The 17,114-nt window shown below is 46.9% G+C and overlaps 1 protein-coding gene and 1 pseudogene across 4 annotated transcripts in view; one reads left to right on the forward strand and one right to left on the reverse strand.

Moving 5' to 3' along the window:
* RAB7B (RAB7B, member RAS oncogene family) overlaps positions 1-9,564 on the reverse strand; it is a 28,939-nt gene extending 19,375 nt beyond the window's left edge. The window contains exons 1-4 of one of the 4 annotated variants that reach the window (XM_089908593.1): positions 9,352-9,564; positions 8,818-8,953; positions 1,207-1,275; positions 550-676 (exon numbers count right to left, since the gene is read on the reverse strand). In XM_089908593.1, the coding sequence (XP_089764719.1) occupies positions 550-676; positions 1,207-1,259 (180 nt within the window). In that variant the 5' untranslated portion in view covers positions 1,260-1,275; positions 8,818-8,953; positions 9,352-9,564. The other 3 variants (XM_089908586.1, XM_022593619.3, XM_089908595.1) reach the window with 3 other exon arrangements.
* On the forward strand, positions 6,480-7,223 carry LOC111184758 (large ribosomal subunit protein eL39-like; annotated as a pseudogene).
* Positions 9,565-17,114: the final 7,550 nt, after the last annotated feature.

A 17,114-nucleotide genomic window follows, 5' to 3' on the forward strand; every position in this document is an offset into this window, starting at 1 on the left:
ACAGAATCTCTGCAGTAATATTTAACATCCCAAGAGTACTTTCACATCTGAGTCCTCATTTTCCACCTGGGGCATCAGGACAGGCATTGTTCTTCCACCTGATAGATTTGGACCTTGGGAGTGACTTGCCCAAGTCCACTTGGCAAGTTTTCCAGGGAACCTGAGCCTTAGGGTGGGGCCTCTTAATTCTGGATTAGTGCTCTTTCTTCTAGATCAGGGATCAGTACATTTTTCCGTAAAGGGGCATATAGTAAATAACGTAGGCTTTGCAGACTATACACCGTCTGTTGCCACTACACAATTCTGCTGTTGTACTGTGAAAGCAGCCAAAGAGACCGTGAGTAAACAAACGGGCAGGGCTGTGTCCCAATAAAGCTTTCTTTTCAAAAGCAGGTGGCGGACCAGATTTGGCCCATGAATTAAAGTTTGCTGATCTATGCTCTAGACTCTTCTAGCTCCTGGTGCACATTGCTGTGTGAGTGGCCGTCCAGGGAATGTGGGGTGATATTCAGGTGTGTATGTTGAAGAGGGAATGAGAGGGCAGCTCACCTGTAGCTTCAAAGTTGTGTCATCCAGTATGATAATCTTGGAGAGGATGCTGGCTCCCAGTGTGGTCTGATAGTCCTCGTAAAATGTCTTGTGCACGAATCGGTGGAGGAGGGAAGTCTTTCCAACACTAAGGAAAAAACCCAGACACATGTGGACACACACACACACACACACACACATCCATACCTTTCTCAACATCTTACCATGATCCTCTCACCACTGTCTCTCTCTGAGATTTTGAATTTCTAACATTTGCAGTTTGAGTAGCTTGCTAATACTAGGGAATGGACACAAGAAGCAGGGACCAAAGTGAGCAGAGAAGTTTGCAGAGAGCTGAGTGCCTCACAGCAAAAGGTTCAGGTCTTTCCTGCATGTGGCAGGAGGTAGGAGGGCAGAGAGATGCTAAATGGCTTTTGCCCAATTCACACACCTAGTTACTGCAGAGTTAAGTGCAGAGCTGGGGTCAGAAACCAGGTAGCCTGACTCCCAGTCTCTTTCTCCCATCTCAGCTCCCTTCCCTGGGGTGGAATGCCCTCCCTGGTGCCACTCTGAATCAGAAAGGGACCCATGCGAGGTGGGAGCACATACAGGACGTCTCACTGTTCGTGGGTAGGGGCTTCTTCCCAACCCCCAGACCCCGAGCTGAGCTGGGCTTACCCCAGGGCTCCGATGATGATGAGCTTGAGGTCCACCTTCTTCTGAGGATTCATGGGGGGGCTTCAGAGCCTGTAGGGAGACAGAAGTCATCTACATGCTGGCCGGAGTCACCCTGTGGCCATCGTCACTGGGGCTGGTCTCTACTTTCCCCTCGTCATGTGCAGAACTCTGTCCTGGGATCGGATGGGTTTGTTCTCCAAAAGAGGCAGATGACTCAGCAACCCTTACACACCCACCTCCTCACCCCCCCTGGGGGTCTCCCTGAGGCTGGAAGGATGGTGGCCCTGCCCTGTAGGACAGGCACACCTCTTACCTTTCAGCTCTACCAACCCCGTGGAGCACCAAGGCTGGACTGGACTGAACAGAGGCCTCGCAGACAGCCTCTGTTCCAAGCCTGGAGCCAGGGATGGAGGGAAGAGGAGATGGGGGTGGGACAAGGGGTCCATTGTTAGGACTGCTGAGAGGCTTTGGATGGAAGAGTGGCCTTCCTTCAGCCCGAGGTGTTGCTGCATTGGCGGAATCAAAAGACTCTTCTCTAATGCAGCTGGTGGGGGTGTAACTGGTACATGTTTCTGGAAAGCTGCTTGGCAGCGAGTATTGAGAGCCTTAAACATGTCCCTGCCCTCCACTTCTAGGAATTTGTCCTAAAAACATAATCTGAAATGCAGGCAAAGACTCTTCTTCAAGAATGTTCTTTCCCAGCGTCATTTATAAACATCCAACAATAAAGAAAAAAAAAATCGTGACACACGATGAACCATTAAGCAGTCATTAAAATGGAGTTTGTGAGCTTATTATAATAACGTGGGAAAATGTTTACGCCACAGGATCTAAATGAAAAACAGAAGACACTAAACTGTACATACCATACCGCCCCCCCCGAGTATTGAAATGAATTCCTACTTGCATGGAAAAAGATCTAGAAAGAAATATATTAAAAACGTAAGTGGTTAATTCTGGGTGGTAGGAAACTATGATTTTAATTTTGTTCCAATTCCAATTTTTTTTAACAACACACATGTCAAACATGTATTGTTCCTATAAGAGAAAAATACTTGTATGTCTGTTTTATACATATAAATTATACATGTATATATATTGTGATTATTAACAAGATAAAGCAAAACTGTCTCAGGGAATTATGCTTAACTGGCTCTTTGGTTCTACCCTTACGCGCACACACATATATACTATTCCCAACTCCTGGGTCTTCTGACCTTGGATGCGGTAGATGTATTGAGTTAGCCTTGATCTGACTCTGCCTGGTTGAGGTAGCAAAAGTTGGTCAGCTTGAACTTGCCTGGTACTGGGAAAAAGCTCTCAACTGGACGTCCTGAGGTTTTGGTTCTAATTCTCACTTTGCCACTGTGTGACCTTGGGCCAATTACTTCCCCTCTTTGAGTCTTGGCTTTCCAACTAGAGGATGAGCCATCTGGGCCCCAAAGGCCCAAGGCCCCTTCTGGTTGAAAAATGCTTTATCTACTGGAGTGTAACTCACTGGGCCACGAGAGCCTTGCCCAGGGCAAAAGACAAAGCAAGTAGGAGCCCACTCCAGGGAGTCATCAGGGGAGAAAGGAAAGGGGTGAGTGATAACAGCAGAGAGAAAATGTCAAGTGCCCCGACAGAGGCCCCAAGAAACTGCTGTGAGAATTCAGGGCTGGGGGAGAAGCTGCCAATCCAACTGGGCCCTGAGGAAATGACACATGTAGTTGGGGGTGATATTTCCAAGGAGGAAATGAAATATCAAAGCTCTGGGAACAGGGGAGTGGAGAAGGTGGATGGTTTGCTTCAGCGAAGGGTGAGGCGAAGAGTGTGGAGAGAGAAAAGCCTAGAAAGGGAGCAAGATTAAGATGGGTCATGAATACAGACCAAGGATTCTGTCATTCATTTATTCATTCGTCAAACATTTCCCACGCTTCAGACAGGCAGAAGAAGAGAATTCAAAGTATTAACAGGGGCTGGTATTTTGTAATGGGTGTCACCGCCCACAAGGAAACTAGCCAAGGGAGAAGTGACTCAGAAGCTTCTGAAGGGCATGTGTCTCTAAGCATCAGTTACCAGTGGGGAAGGGGAGCAAGGGCGAGCTCTTTCCTAAAGGCTTTGGTACAGCCCGCTAACTTAGCCTCAAAAGCCAATAGAGTGCCCTGGAAAGGGAGTCAGAACAAAAGGGAGGCAGGGGAAGTGGGAAGGGAACCAGCATTGGCTGAGCACCTGCAGGGGCTGCCCTGTAGGGCTTAGGAAATCATGAGCTATGAGATGAGTACAACGGGGGCTCAGAGAAGCCAAGTCACTCATAACTCATCTAAGGCCCCACAGGTAGTATACGGATGAGTTAATGTGTGAGTCAAAGGCCAGAGAAGGCTGCTCTGTGCCATGTTGCCCCCTGACGTCCTGAGTTTGAACCGTAGAATCTGTGTGCACAGGATCTAGGGCACTGGGCTCAGGTTTGGTGAACCCCAACAAAACCCTGGTAGAGCTGTAGGGGATCGAGAGGAAGGCAGCCAAAGTGACAAGAGCCACAGTGGAAGCCAAGGGAATGGGCTGCTGAACAGGAGCCGTCGTGTGTGGACTGACCACAGGGGTCAAAAGAGCATCCTGAGGCAGAGGGGAGCAGATTCACACGTTGCCATGCGGAGTTGTCAACGCTCACACTATAAGCTAAGGTTTACTCGCCTGGTGGTGTTGTAGAACACTTTGCAAATGTGCAAATAAACATATCATCGGGAGGTTAATAAACGAATACATTATTATACTACATTTGACACACATAGTACATTATTATAATGCATTTATGGCACAAATTAAGGGCTCAAGAAACGTTAGCACACAGAAATATCTTGTGGGATCGATACTACTCTTATCTCTGTTTTACCACTGAAGAAACAGGTGTTTAGAGAAGTTAAGTATGTAGTTCATCTCTAAAAGCACGGTCTGTAAGTGGCAGAACTGGGACTTGAATACAGGCCTGACTCCAGAGATCACACTCTTAGCTGCTAGGTCCTACTTACTGCCTTCTGTGAAACTAGAATGAGGATCACACACCCTGCCACTTGGTGCCCCTGTCGGAGGGTCTGGGGGGCTGGATGGTTTGGGTTTGACATGGTGCGGCAGGGCTGGTGTGCGTACGAAGGGAAAGCTGGGGTTGAGGGCGGGGTAGTGGAAAGTGCATGCGTATAACAGAGGATCAATATCCACTATGTGTAAAGCACTCTACAATCAAAGACAACACAGAACATAAAAACGGGCAAAGAATATGAATAAGTAACCAGTAGAGATCTTATAAATGATAAGTAGTAAGCTTTGGGAGACACTTAAACTTACTAATTTTTAAGGACATGCAAAGTTAAAAAATACCACTCTTTTACCCACCAGAGTGGCAAAAATTCAGAAGATTGATGATAATATTTAGTGTTGACAAGTGGGTGGGGGAAACTCTTGTTTACTGCTGATAGACTATGAATTGGCACTGTCTTTTTTGGACAGCAGTTTGACAGTATCAAAATTTAATATGCATACACCTTAGATTCTAATTCTAGGAGTCTATCCAACAGAAATACACATATGCTCAAACATACATTTTTACAAAGATAATTGCTGAAGAACATTGTAACCTAAATCTCCATCAATAAAAGACCCTTGGCATAAATTATGATCCATACGTACTCTGAAATACTAGGCAGTTTTTAAATGAGTGAAGTAATGAAGTGGAAAAATATGACAATTTAAGTGAAAAAAAATCACTGAACATTTTGTATAGTATGATCCCAATTGTATAAAAACAACAACCCTATGTGTGTGACTATATGTTTAATATTATATGTATGCTTGTCCTGCAATACATAGAAAGCTATGGATACATACTAAATGATTAATAGGAGGTGGGAAAAGGTAGATTAGAGGCAAGGAGCTATTGTTCTATTTTATATATGCCTTCTGTTAAAATTTGTTACACAAGTCTAAGTTGTTATTGTAATTAAAAAGATCAAATAGGGCTTCCTTGGTGGCACAGCGGTTAAGAATCCGCCTGCCAATGCAGGGGACACGGGTTTGATTCCTGGTCCGGGAAGATCCCACATACTACGGAGCAACTAAGCCCGTGAGCCACAACTACTGAAGCCCACGCGCCTAGAACCCGTGCTCTGCAACAAGAGAGGTCACCGCAATGAGAAGCCCGTGCACCGCAACGAAGAGTAAACCCCGCTCGCCGCAACTAGAGAAAGCCCGCGCGCAGCAACGAAGACCCAATGTAGCCAAAAATAAATAAATAAATTTTTAAAAAATTAAAAAAATTTAAAAAAGCCTGGTGAGGACTTTTCAGTGTATGTGGCATGAAGTCCAGTTTCCTGGCTTAAATTCCTGGAATTCCTCACCACGTCTAAAAATATATATATATATATCAGATAAAGACAACATTTCTTTATAAAGAGCAGGTGGAAGGATGGCAGCCCAAAGACATCTGAGTGTGGCTTCCTGACAGGACAAGTCACTTTTGTGTCTGGGGCAGGAGAGAGAGGCCTCCTGGGACTCCGGAGTGATCATGAGTTTTGGAGTCAGAGTTTTCATCCCACCTCCATATATTTGTGACCCTGGGAGAGTTTCTTAACCTTGGTGAGTCTGTTCCCTTGTGGGTAAAATAGACATCACTCATGGCTGTGGCTGATTCTGCAGTGTGGCATGTGTCATGCTCTTAGAGCAAATTGGAAAGACCTGGCTAAACGGTTAAACACGGTGGGGGGCAGATACCTGATTTGTAGTGCCTGCCGCTTTCTGTGGTGTAAATACTCCCACCGTGGCTGATTTCAAGCTACCAGTGGGGATCATTCTCCAGTTCACTACAGAAGGACCCCAAAGTTCATCTAGTCTGACCTCCCACCCAGTGCTTGAGCCACCTGCACCATATTCATGGAAAGATGGCCAGACTTGCCCCACAGAACTTGCCTCCACTAGGGGTGGATTTCTCCTGGAAGCCACAGAAAAAATGCTCAGTTCCTCTACTACATGCCAGCCCTCCTGAGATTTAAAGTCTTGGAGTTTTACTTGAGTCTTTTCTTCTCCAGATTCTTATAACTCACCCCAGCCTTTACTCTGAGCCCCCTTCACCCACCACTGCCCTAGTTCTTCCTCTGGATGAGCCCTCAAAGTCTGCTGCCATGCAGATTCCCCTACACCCCGCCAGAAGGGCAGGGATTTGCTGAGTCTGCTATTTACAATAGCCTGTCTCTCTCTTCCCTTCTCCACCACCTTGGTGTGTGTGGTTGACTCTGTTCCTTGCCATGCCTTCTCACAAGACATTCAGGATCAAGCAATTCCTGGCCAGGAAACAAAAACAGAATTGTCCCACTCGCCCAATGGATTTGCATGAAAACCGGTCATAAAATCAGGTACAACTCTAAGAGGAGATATTGGAGAAGAGCCAAGCTGGGTCTGTAAGGAATCACACACGAGACGGCCCACATATCCATGCTGTATCAAGGTCGCTGGCATCTTACCATATCTAGCTGTCCACTGTCTGGACAGCAGGACATGTTCTATTGGGAAAAATGATTTTCCTCTTTGTTTCTATGCTTCTGCACTAGCAGGTTGGTTCAGTAGTAAATATGTGAGCCCTTTTGTTTGAAAAATAAAATAAAATAAAACAGCCGGGTCGTTGGTCCCAGGATAACTAGCAGCAAGAGGGTGACCAGGACTATGTCACTGGCAATGGACGGTGGCTTGAGGGTAGACACTGGATGGGCTCACCAGGGAACCACGTGCAGATTTCAGACTGTGGCTGAAGGTCTTTCTTGTATGCTTTGGGCTCTGCCCTTGGCTGGGCTTTGGCAATGTCTGTCCTTTTAAGCCTCCTTCCTCCCACTCAGCTGACTCAGATACTTTAAACCAGTGCATCCTCCTAGAGGCCAGACTGAGTCATCACCCTCCACCGTTAAATAACAGTGAAAAGCAGGTTTGCAATGCAGGGCCCCCCTTCAGCCGGCTCAGGTCTGAACAGAGCAGAGTCTGCCGGGGACTGTTCTCCACTTCACGTGGCTAACTCTTCTCCCCATCTTGCCTGGCAGGACTTCTAAGCCCTAGCCTTGCCCATCTGCCAAAGCTCAGTGTAGCTCAGTGCCCAGGGAGTGAGAAAGATGGAGTTGATGCCTCCTCAGTGCCCCCACCCCATGCAACACATTCTTTTTAAAGTCAGTCTTGTAAGAACTCTTGGACCTGCTGTGCTTTTACCTTCTCACTTTGCTTCTCTCTACCCTCCTGGCCCCAACCGGGATGCAGACACAACCTTCCGCCTAAAAGAGGTGTTGGGTGAGGTGTCATTTCTGCTGACGGGGGGGAGGGATGAGAGGCAGTGAGCAGGGGGGCAGCTGAGATTTCTGAAGCAGGCAAAGCCTCCCCTCCTCATACCATCTTACCCCATGTCACTGCCTCCCCTCTCTGCTCCCACGCTTTGGAAAATAACAAATGTATCCACCCTAAAACATAAATGGGATTTACAATCTTGAAGTAAGTTTGCCTTTGAAAAGAGGCTATCGGGGAGCATATGTCTTTATTGCCTCTCAGGAAGGCTTACAAGTCTGCCTCACCCACCTAAATCCTAGCAGGTTTAGACCTGCTCTCTTCGGGAAGTGTACCCACAGCCCTGGTTTCAGGAGGCTCAGCACTCCTGTTCTTTAAGTTCTTTGGGGGTATTAGTTCTCTTTCCCCAAGTAGACTGTCCGTGCCCAGTGGGCAGGACAATGCCTCACACCTCTCAGTATCCCCCCAAAGAGTCTGACCCATGCTGGGAATACTGAGTCTTCAATAAATAGTCATCTATCCATCCATCCATCCATTCCCATCCATCCATCCATCCATCTTTCTGTCCATCCATCCATCCATTCATCTGTCCATCCATCCATCAATCTATCCATCCATCCAGCACATGGACTGCATGCCTACCACGCACTATGTAGGTCTGAGGATATAAGTAAGTTACTATCTCTATGTGACCTGTGGTGGGGGATTGATCTGTAAGTCCAAAGAAATTATTTTTATTAATATACAATGCTAGCAACTATAGGACACTTTGCAGTTAAAAAAATGCCATCATAGCCCAGTGGATTTCAGAGTCAGGAACAACTAGTTTGTGGCAAGCTGAGACTAACATCCGGGCCTGTCCAACGCTGTTCATTGGCTTCCCAAGCATCACAGAGCTGTGCTGAGAGGCGTATTTACAGTTTAGAACAAGAGGGACACTTTCCTACTCCGGGGGTTCCCCCTTCCCCGATGAGACCCTTGGGTTGACACGGTTTCATCCCAGAAGGTGCCCTGTCAAAGTGGCGAGGAGACTCTGGGTGCTAGCAGGACACAGCCCTGCTGAAGGGCTCCGGTGTCTGGCTGGCCCTTCTCTGACTGTGCCGGCAGCTGCATGGCTTTGCTGCTGACAGCCGGCCGTGCAGAGCCCCGAGCCGGGCCCCAACTCCCCTGGCTGGGCAGGGAGTCCTTTCTGCCTTGGCTCGCTGCCACGCCCTGGGAGTTACTCAGGCGTGGGTGTTCTTTGGGCTGGATCTAAACCCTGCAGCTGACAGATTCTAAGCCTCCCTTGCCTCCACCCCTCTCCGCACCCCAAAACCCAAATACCTCTGGGGCTGCTGGAATAGACAGGAACCGAGAAAACCTTCCAGGGCCCTTTCAGCCTCTGACGACAGGCGGGGAATCCCTCTGGGTCGGGGTCTCCTCTTAGAGCAGCAGTCTCAGCCGGGTCAGAGGAAAAAGGCTTTGGGTGTAAAAAAGAGTTTGTTGAGGCTAAGCCACTTCCTTCTGAGTTTTCCTCCTCTCCCTCTCATGCACAAACTTGGGAAAGTTGCAAAAGAGGCTGGGCTGTGGTGACCTCAGCCGTGTGGGTGGAGGGAGTGGGAGGGTGGGAAAGCCAGGCTTCCGAGCTGAGTAGATTTGGGGCCCCTTGAGAATTTAGTTTACAGGGACTCTGGTCCTGGGGGGAGTGAGGCACAGGAGGCATGAGGGTGGGCCCTTGTGGGTCAGAGGGTCTGCAAGGTAACGTACCAGTTTGTGGGCACCATAAAAAGCCTCTGGCTGCTTTTAGGAACTTCTGCCTCTGTTGCTGGAAGCCGCCCAGTAAAGGGGCCCTTTTGTTGGTTGAATTATCAGACTCACATGTGTAGTAGATTCCCTCCTGCCATCAGCCTGGTTGGGAGAAGCTCTAGTTCTCACACCTTGCCCTCACTTTAATACCGCACACACACACACAACATCTACACACACACACACAAACACACCACATCAACACACACACACACACACACACAGAACCAGACTTGTGAGATGGGAGGCAAGTCCTGACATCTCCCTGTGCCTCTCAGATGAGAATGTGTGACCCAACCTGAAGTTCTTGGGAGACTACAGGAAGTTAAAATGTTAGTGTGAGACAGATTTGAGCTGCCTGGAACCATGCCTTGGGTAACTATGGTTGGCAGATTAAACGGGAATAAAGTGAGTTTAGACACGCCCAAATGGATCCCTTTAAGGCTTATAATACGTTTGATGCGCCCCTCCATTCCCACATTCCTCCTGAGATGGGGTTTTTCCTCCTTGGAGTTCCATCCTTTGTTTAATAATCCTCACCGTCAAAAAGTTCTTCCTTTTCTCCAATCTGAGTCTCTGACGCTGCTTCTTTGCTACTGTCTAGGTCTGTCTGGTCAGGTAGACTATACATTCCTCAAGGGTGGACTTAATATCCCTCAACCCACACTAGGCCACACGCAGTGCTAGATACAGGCCCTGGAGAGGAGTTTTTGGTGGAACAAAAGCTCCAGTTGAAGCTCATTTCTTTGTTTCACTAGCAAACATGCCTGGAGGGAGGGTGCAGTGATTTCCATGAAGTGTAGTATTGGACAGGATACATTAAATTTGGAAAAATTCTAGGGCATATTCCACTTGGTTTACTTTGGAAAGGGTGCCTCCATTCGCCCTCAGGACAACCACTAGTTTATGACAGCCAGTTTGCCCTTAATTTGGTGCCCTTTGGAATCCCCTGCCCCCCCATTCTTCTGCTTTTCTGAGATCAGGTTTTAAATGAACGTGTGTGTGTGTGTGTGTGTGTGTGTGTGTGTGTGTGTGTGAGAGAGAGAGAGAGAGAGAGAGAGAGAGAGACGGGTATCTGTAGAGGTATAGAGGCACATTTGAGCCTCTTTCAGAGAACATGTAAAAGTTACCATGGGCCCGACGGCTGCTGTGGGTGCTTTTGGGTAGGGGAAGTGAACTGTCCTCAGCTAGTCATTACAGCCTCTGAATATGGGACTGAAATTTATACTTTTAGGGGATGTTTGCAAACTACCCTTAACACCTTTGGAAGCCAAGTCACTAACCACCTTCAGGCTCTAGTCCCCACTTCCTCTGTCTGCATGGATCAAAAGTCAGCAACTTCCCTTCTCTTCCTCTGACACATGATCCACTGGAAAATGGCGTCCAGCTTCTACTCTGCAGGGGAGGCCCTGACACTGTGTTCATTGAAGTTCCTTCCTTTCTTCCCTCTTGCACCCATTCATTCAATAATCTGAGTGTGTCAGACCCTTTGGGGGACACAAAATGGATACTTGTATTTTATCAGTGGAAATAAGACATGGTTCAAACTCACCTCTGGCCCTCACCACCGCCCTGCCAATGGTACATTCTGAGCTGCCCTCAGTCTACCGCCTTGGTGGAGGTGCCTGTGTTTGCTGCAAACCTGTAGTCAGCTTGGAAACTCACCTTGTATCTATTCCCCTTCTCTTTCTTCTTCACTTCCCTTTCCCCCTTTCTTACTTCCTTTGAATTGAACTTCCCAATAAAATGTTAAATGTAAGCTTCTGACTCAGGCATTAAAAAAAATTTCCCCTTAAGGAAACAGGCCCAAGATAGGACTCCATAAATATTTGTTGGGTAAATGAATGAATTGTAGGACAAGAGGTCAGGCTAGATAATGTAGGATGAGAAACAGAGATACAGGAGCTAATTTGAAAAGGTCATAAATTTACAGGTCGTCGGCTTAGAGATGTTGACACAGGGGTTGTCTCCATTGGTTGCACTCAGCAGAGACACATCATCCCCGATGTGGGAGAGGGGAAGGAAATGGAGAGAGGAGAATGAGAGAGGGAGAAGAGGGCTGAGGCAGAACTTGAGACATACTCACATTTAAGAATCAGGAGAAAGGAAAGGATCCCAGCCAGAGGCCTGGTGAGGCAAAGACGACCAGTGTTCATTCAAGCCCCCTTACACCGCCAGGCCACAGCTCACTGCATTTCCCACCCCCTATAGACAGGCATGGTCATGGACCACATTTTAGCAATGGACAGAATGGTGAACAAGACAGAGCCCCTGGTCCCATAGAGTTCAAGTCAAATGGATATAGAGAAGTGTCCCGCTGGTACTGGGCCTCTTTCAAACCTGGCCTGGAAAGACTTCTTACAGGAGCTGCCATACTCTATCCCTGTCCACAGGACAGTAGAATGACTCTGAGGTCCTAGGGGATGTGGGAACCACCAGGCAGACGGATCCCAGGGTTTTGAATCATCGACTCTTCAACTGGCCTCTCCATGAACGAGGAATACGCTTTGATTGTGCTAAGGCACTGTGATTTGGGGGTTTCGTTGTTATAGAAGCTAGGGTTATGTCATAACCTGGCAAGTGTTGAAAAGATGAGGGCAGGTGTTGAAGCTGAGGAGAGGGGGCACACTATGGCCCTGAGGCCTGGACTTGTAGCTCTAAACCCTGATGTGTTTTACACACCCCAAGTGTGTGGGGTGTTAGGTAAGTTCTCACATAGCTTCTCTCCCCTTACCATCCTCTTAAGCACAAGTTCTTCTTTTAAGGGTTCCCCAGCCAAAGTCACTGAGACATGCTTTGGGACTTTCCCTAGAGAAAAGAGCAGACTTCACAGTCCTGAGGCCACCGACTCTCACACAGGACGGTCATCCCAGCCTCCCTCTTACAGTGAGATGCATGTGCTGGAGTTCTTTAGCTGAGAACAGACACAGTAGGAAGGACAGAAGCAGGGTACCTTGCGACCTTGGCACTGGGAACTTGGGGGCTCTCTCTGTGTGCCTGCCATGCACGGCTCAGTTCCAGGTGCCCCTCTGTCCTGTGGGGTCCCACTCAAGATTCCCATTCCCAGGAGAGAGAGTCTGACAGGTGTGACTTGAGGCCTGTGTCCTCCCCTGTAATGTCACTGGTGATGACGGGAACCCAGGAACCACCAGGAGAGGCCATAGGACTTAGAACAGGAGGGGAACAATTCCTCAAAGGAAATGATGCCCGACACACAAAAATAGCAGCCTCCCCGGAATCCTTTGGCAAGGTCTTACCTCCATGTAGGAGCAGACATGAGGACGCTGTTTGAATCCTTTTGGGGGTCAGCAGCCATTAACTTTTCAGCAGCTTATACATTTTTATTTTAACAAGTAAACATTATTAGGGGGACTGTTTAGAATCTACCTTTCATCCTTGCCTTTGAGATATCCTGAACTGGCAACTACTTGGGTGGGGGAGGAGGATGAATCAGAAGCAGTGGATTAAGAGCTGAGAGACATGAATTCTACCTTCATGTCTACTTTTTTTTTTTTTTTTTTTTTTTGCGCTATGCGGGCCTCTCACTATTGCGGCCTCTCCTGTTGTGGTGCACAGGCTCCGGACACGCAGGCTCAGCGGCCATGGCTCACGGGCCCAGCCGCTCCGCGGCATGTGGGATCTTCCTGGACCGGGGCACGAACCCGTGTCCCCCGCATCAGCAGGCGGACTCTCAACCACTGCGCCGCCAGGGAAGCCCCATCTCTACTTCTGACAAATGGTTTCATTGTTTTATAACCCAATTTCCCCATCTACAAAACAGGGTAAGAAAACCTCCTCTGCTTAATTTACAGATTTGTTGTGAGGGAAAGAAGAGAAAAGAAAAGAAGAGAAAAGACAAGAAAAGAACAACAAAACATCGAAAACTCCTAAAAGGATTTTAAGAAGCCAAAAGTCAAATATAAGAGCAATTAGTTAGCAGAGCATCTGTTATGGGTTAAATTGAGTTTCCCTAAAAGATAGGTTGAAGTCTGAACCCCTGTACCTCAGAATGATCTTATTTGGAAATAGGGTCGCTGGAGGTGCAATTAAAATTGAGATGAGTTCATACTGGAGTAGTATGGGGCTTTAATCTGATGTGACTGGTGTCCTTATAAGAGGGAAGAGTCACAGAGACAGGGACGCATCATGGGATGACAGAGGCTGAGATTGGAGTGACGCAGCTGCAAGCCAAGGAATGCCGAGGATTCCAGCCAGAAGTCTGGAATAGGTGAGGAAAATTTCTCCCCTACGATTTTAGAGGGAGCATAGCCTTGCTGACACATTGATCTGGGTCTTCTAGCCTCCAGAACTGTGAGACAATAGATTTCTGTTGTCTTAAGCCACTAAATTTGTGGTGCTTCGTTATGGCAGCCCTAGGAAATGAATACAGCATCCTTTAACAACTCCCAGGGCACAGTGAAGCTTTGGCCAAACTTCTTGGCCCACCCCTGAGAGGTGGTGAGCTAGTATCAGACGTGGGACATGGGACACGGTCCTGGATTTCAGAGGTAATAACCACTGATGTGAAGGTCACAAAGAGTCAAGGTCAGTTGTGGAAAACCCAAAGCAGCTATTAGGGTTAAGTAGGTTTACACAGGCAGCAGGATTTTAGTCCACATTGACTGAAAGCACCACTTCTGCCTTGAGGGACCAGAGTGCTCAGAGCAGAACTGGGGTCGGGCAGCCTTGGGACTGAGCCTGATTTCACTTCCTACAGATGTGATTAAAGCATCACTTTCATACTTCAGCCTCCACCACTCAGGCTCCTGGACCCTCAGGCTCCAGGCCAGCACATCAGGGTTGCTGCCCATGTAGAAGTCACCCTTGAGGAGAAAGTCTGCAGGGGTGCCCTCTAAAGGTTGGCGCCCCGCCCTCACAGAGCTTGTGTTGTTGATCGCTCCACTATGCTGCTTTTTTTTTTTTTTTTTGCGGTACGCGAGCCTCTCACTGTTGTGGCCTCTCCCGTTGCGGAGCACAGGCTCCGGACGCGCAGGCTCAGCGGCCATGGCTCACGGGCCCAGCCGCTCCGCGGCATGTGGGATCTTCCCGGACCGGGGCACGAACCCGTGTCCCCTGCATCGGCAGGTGGACTCTCAACCACTGCGCCACCAGGGAAGCCCCACTATGCTGCTTTTGACTTAATTGCTTAAATATTGCTCTGAAAGCAATAATTTAGTTAAAAAAATGTGTGTGTGTATATATATATATATATATATATATATACATATATATATAGGCAAAAAAAGAGTAAAAACAAAGAAAAAAAAAGTGTGTGCATGTGTGTAGCTGTGAACTTCTTGGATCCTGATGCTTAGAGGGAAGGGATGCTAACATTATGACCCAAGTGCTTCCATCCAGATAAGCTCAACTCTTCCCAAGAGCTCTGCAGGGAGAATATCCCAGAGACACAAAGTAATTAGCCAAGGATGCCAGATTGGTGAGGGGTGGAGCACAGAGGTGGATACAGGCTTAGGGTTAGGGTTAAGCCTGGTGTGTTTTCCAGGACCTCTGCTGCCAGAAGTGACAGCCAGGGCCCGCCCCAGTTGTCTTGCAGGTCTTGGGGTGTCTCTCTTAGCACCTGGCACAAAACAAATATTTGTTAAGAGAGGGTTTGATAAATAAATTGACACTGTGCTGAATGAGTTAGAAGAATGGACTGATGGGAAATCTGCTGTTAAATGAGAAAAGAAAAAGGTTTCCTTACCCATAGCCATCTCTGTTTACATATGCAAGGAAAAATGTCTGCATAAGATAACTTCCGATTGATAGTAATGCTTATCTCTGAGGAGGAGGCTCACGGGGGACTTTCACATATTTTAGAATAAGAAAAACACTGAAGATATTTCCATTTTGAAAAAAGCAAAATTGAAAGGAAGGAAAAGAAAGACAAGTTGTTCCTAGTGGCAAAGGATGGTCCTTAGACCCAGATTCCCCATATCAGCTCCCTTAGGATGGGCCCTGGTTCCCAAAGGTGAAAAGCGTTTGTTCAGAGCCTCTCTCTCCCTCTCTCTTCCTCTCCAACCACACCCCTCCCACGTACTGTGAAATATTTTCATTTACAACAAACACATGAACACACTGCAAGGAACCAGAACTGTGGGAAAATGGGCCCAGAACATCTCTTTGTATTGAGGTCAAGTCAAAAGTTCACAGGAGCTAAATTGAAGGGGCGCCCACTGGCTAAACATGGGGTGATCTGAGCATTAAAAAATGGCAGGAAAGTTGAAACATACTCATTATTCTGAAAACTGGTAAATAAAGGGAAAGAAGCAGGTAATCTTGCCCTTCTTGTATGAGCTGTACCTCGTAGTGGACAATAGTTAATGAAAGGGTTGTTTTTTATAGAAGAGTTCCAGCTAACAAATACAGGAGGAAAAATAGAATTAGAAAAATCCCTGTTTTCAGCCCCTAGTCATAGTGTGGATCTAAGTGAGGATCATCAATGGCTGCTGAAACCTTTGGGTCAAATGCTGAAGGGAACGTTATCGTGGGTGGATGCGGCTGACAACTCGGGAACCCACCCATCAGTCCTAACGTTACAAATTGAGCGGCGCCCGGCATTATCTGTCCCCGATGGGACACAGTAGAGGTACCCAGCACCATTTATGAAGTGTTCTTTCCACGAAATAAGGCCTCTAGATCTAACTATCACTTTATAGGAACAATGAACTCACACAAACATGTTACATGACAGCTCTGGATTTCAACCAGTGAAATTCAGAACGTGCAACTATGGATGAAAAGAGACATTTCAAACAAATGTACTTTGTGAACCTTCGAACCCTGACACAAACAAGTCAACCGTAAAAATGACCAAACATTTATGAGGCAATAGGAAACATCTGAACACTGACAGCACCTTTAAGAATACTGGTTTCCCACACAGGGACCTGTATTCAATATTCTCTGATAAATCATAATGGAAAAGAATATATATATGTATAACTGAATCACTTTGCTGTACAGCAGAAATTAACACAACATCGTAAATCAACTATGCTTGAATAAAATTAACAACAAAAAAAAAAGAATACTGGTTTCCCTTGCTATCTGAAAGTAGAAGTTTCCTATGAAACTATGCTAATGGACACACCTTGCTAATGGACACACAAATTAAATCAAGATAAAGCTCAGATGCTCACAGATACAGTTCAAAGCTATGGAGGCTTGATGCCCAGATACTGAGTATAGTTCCCGTGAAGGAGCTTGCTGGTACCACTCTCGCTGCTGGGGCATGCCCTGCCTCTATAAAAGCTTTGCTGCAAAACAAACACTGGCTGCTTTTTTTGATTTCTGTCTTTTTTTCATAAGTGCAAAAATCCTCTTTGGATTCCTTTAGTTTAGGGAAAACAGGTACTAATGTAGGTCTTTCATAAAAGCAAAGTGGTATAAAGTGAACTTTTGCAAAGCAGGGGATACCTGTATTAGAAGGGTTTATGGATAAATATTTGATGTGGTGATTTATGATGTGATGCTAAGAATTTTACTTCAAAATAATCCAGGTACGTGGGGCTGAAGAGAGGAGTAGCTGGTGAAACAGATAAAACAGGCCCTGCCATGTGTTGATGGGTTGTGGAAACTGAGTGGGGCTGCACAGGGATTTATTGTACTATAATTTCTGCTTGTGCACATGTTCGGAAATTTCCGTAATAAAACATTAGCAAAAAAGCGATAAAAAGTATGGGCATACAACTTAATTCTTCCATTATGATGTTGGTGGAGTTGGTGTGTATGTGGGTGTATGAAGTATGTGTGTGAGTGTGTGTGTGTGTTCGCAGTTTCATTCTAATTTGGGTTGCAGCTCTGGAAAAGCTGCATTCTATTGAAAAGAACTT

The sequence above is a fragment of the Delphinapterus leucas genome, chromosome 1 (assembly GCF_059928025.1).
Source record: "Delphinapterus leucas isolate spDelLeu-1000000601 "Yukka" chromosome 1, BTC_Dleu_Yukka2, whole genome shotgun sequence".
NCBI lineage: Eukaryota > Metazoa > Chordata > Mammalia > Artiodactyla > Monodontidae > Delphinapterus > Delphinapterus leucas.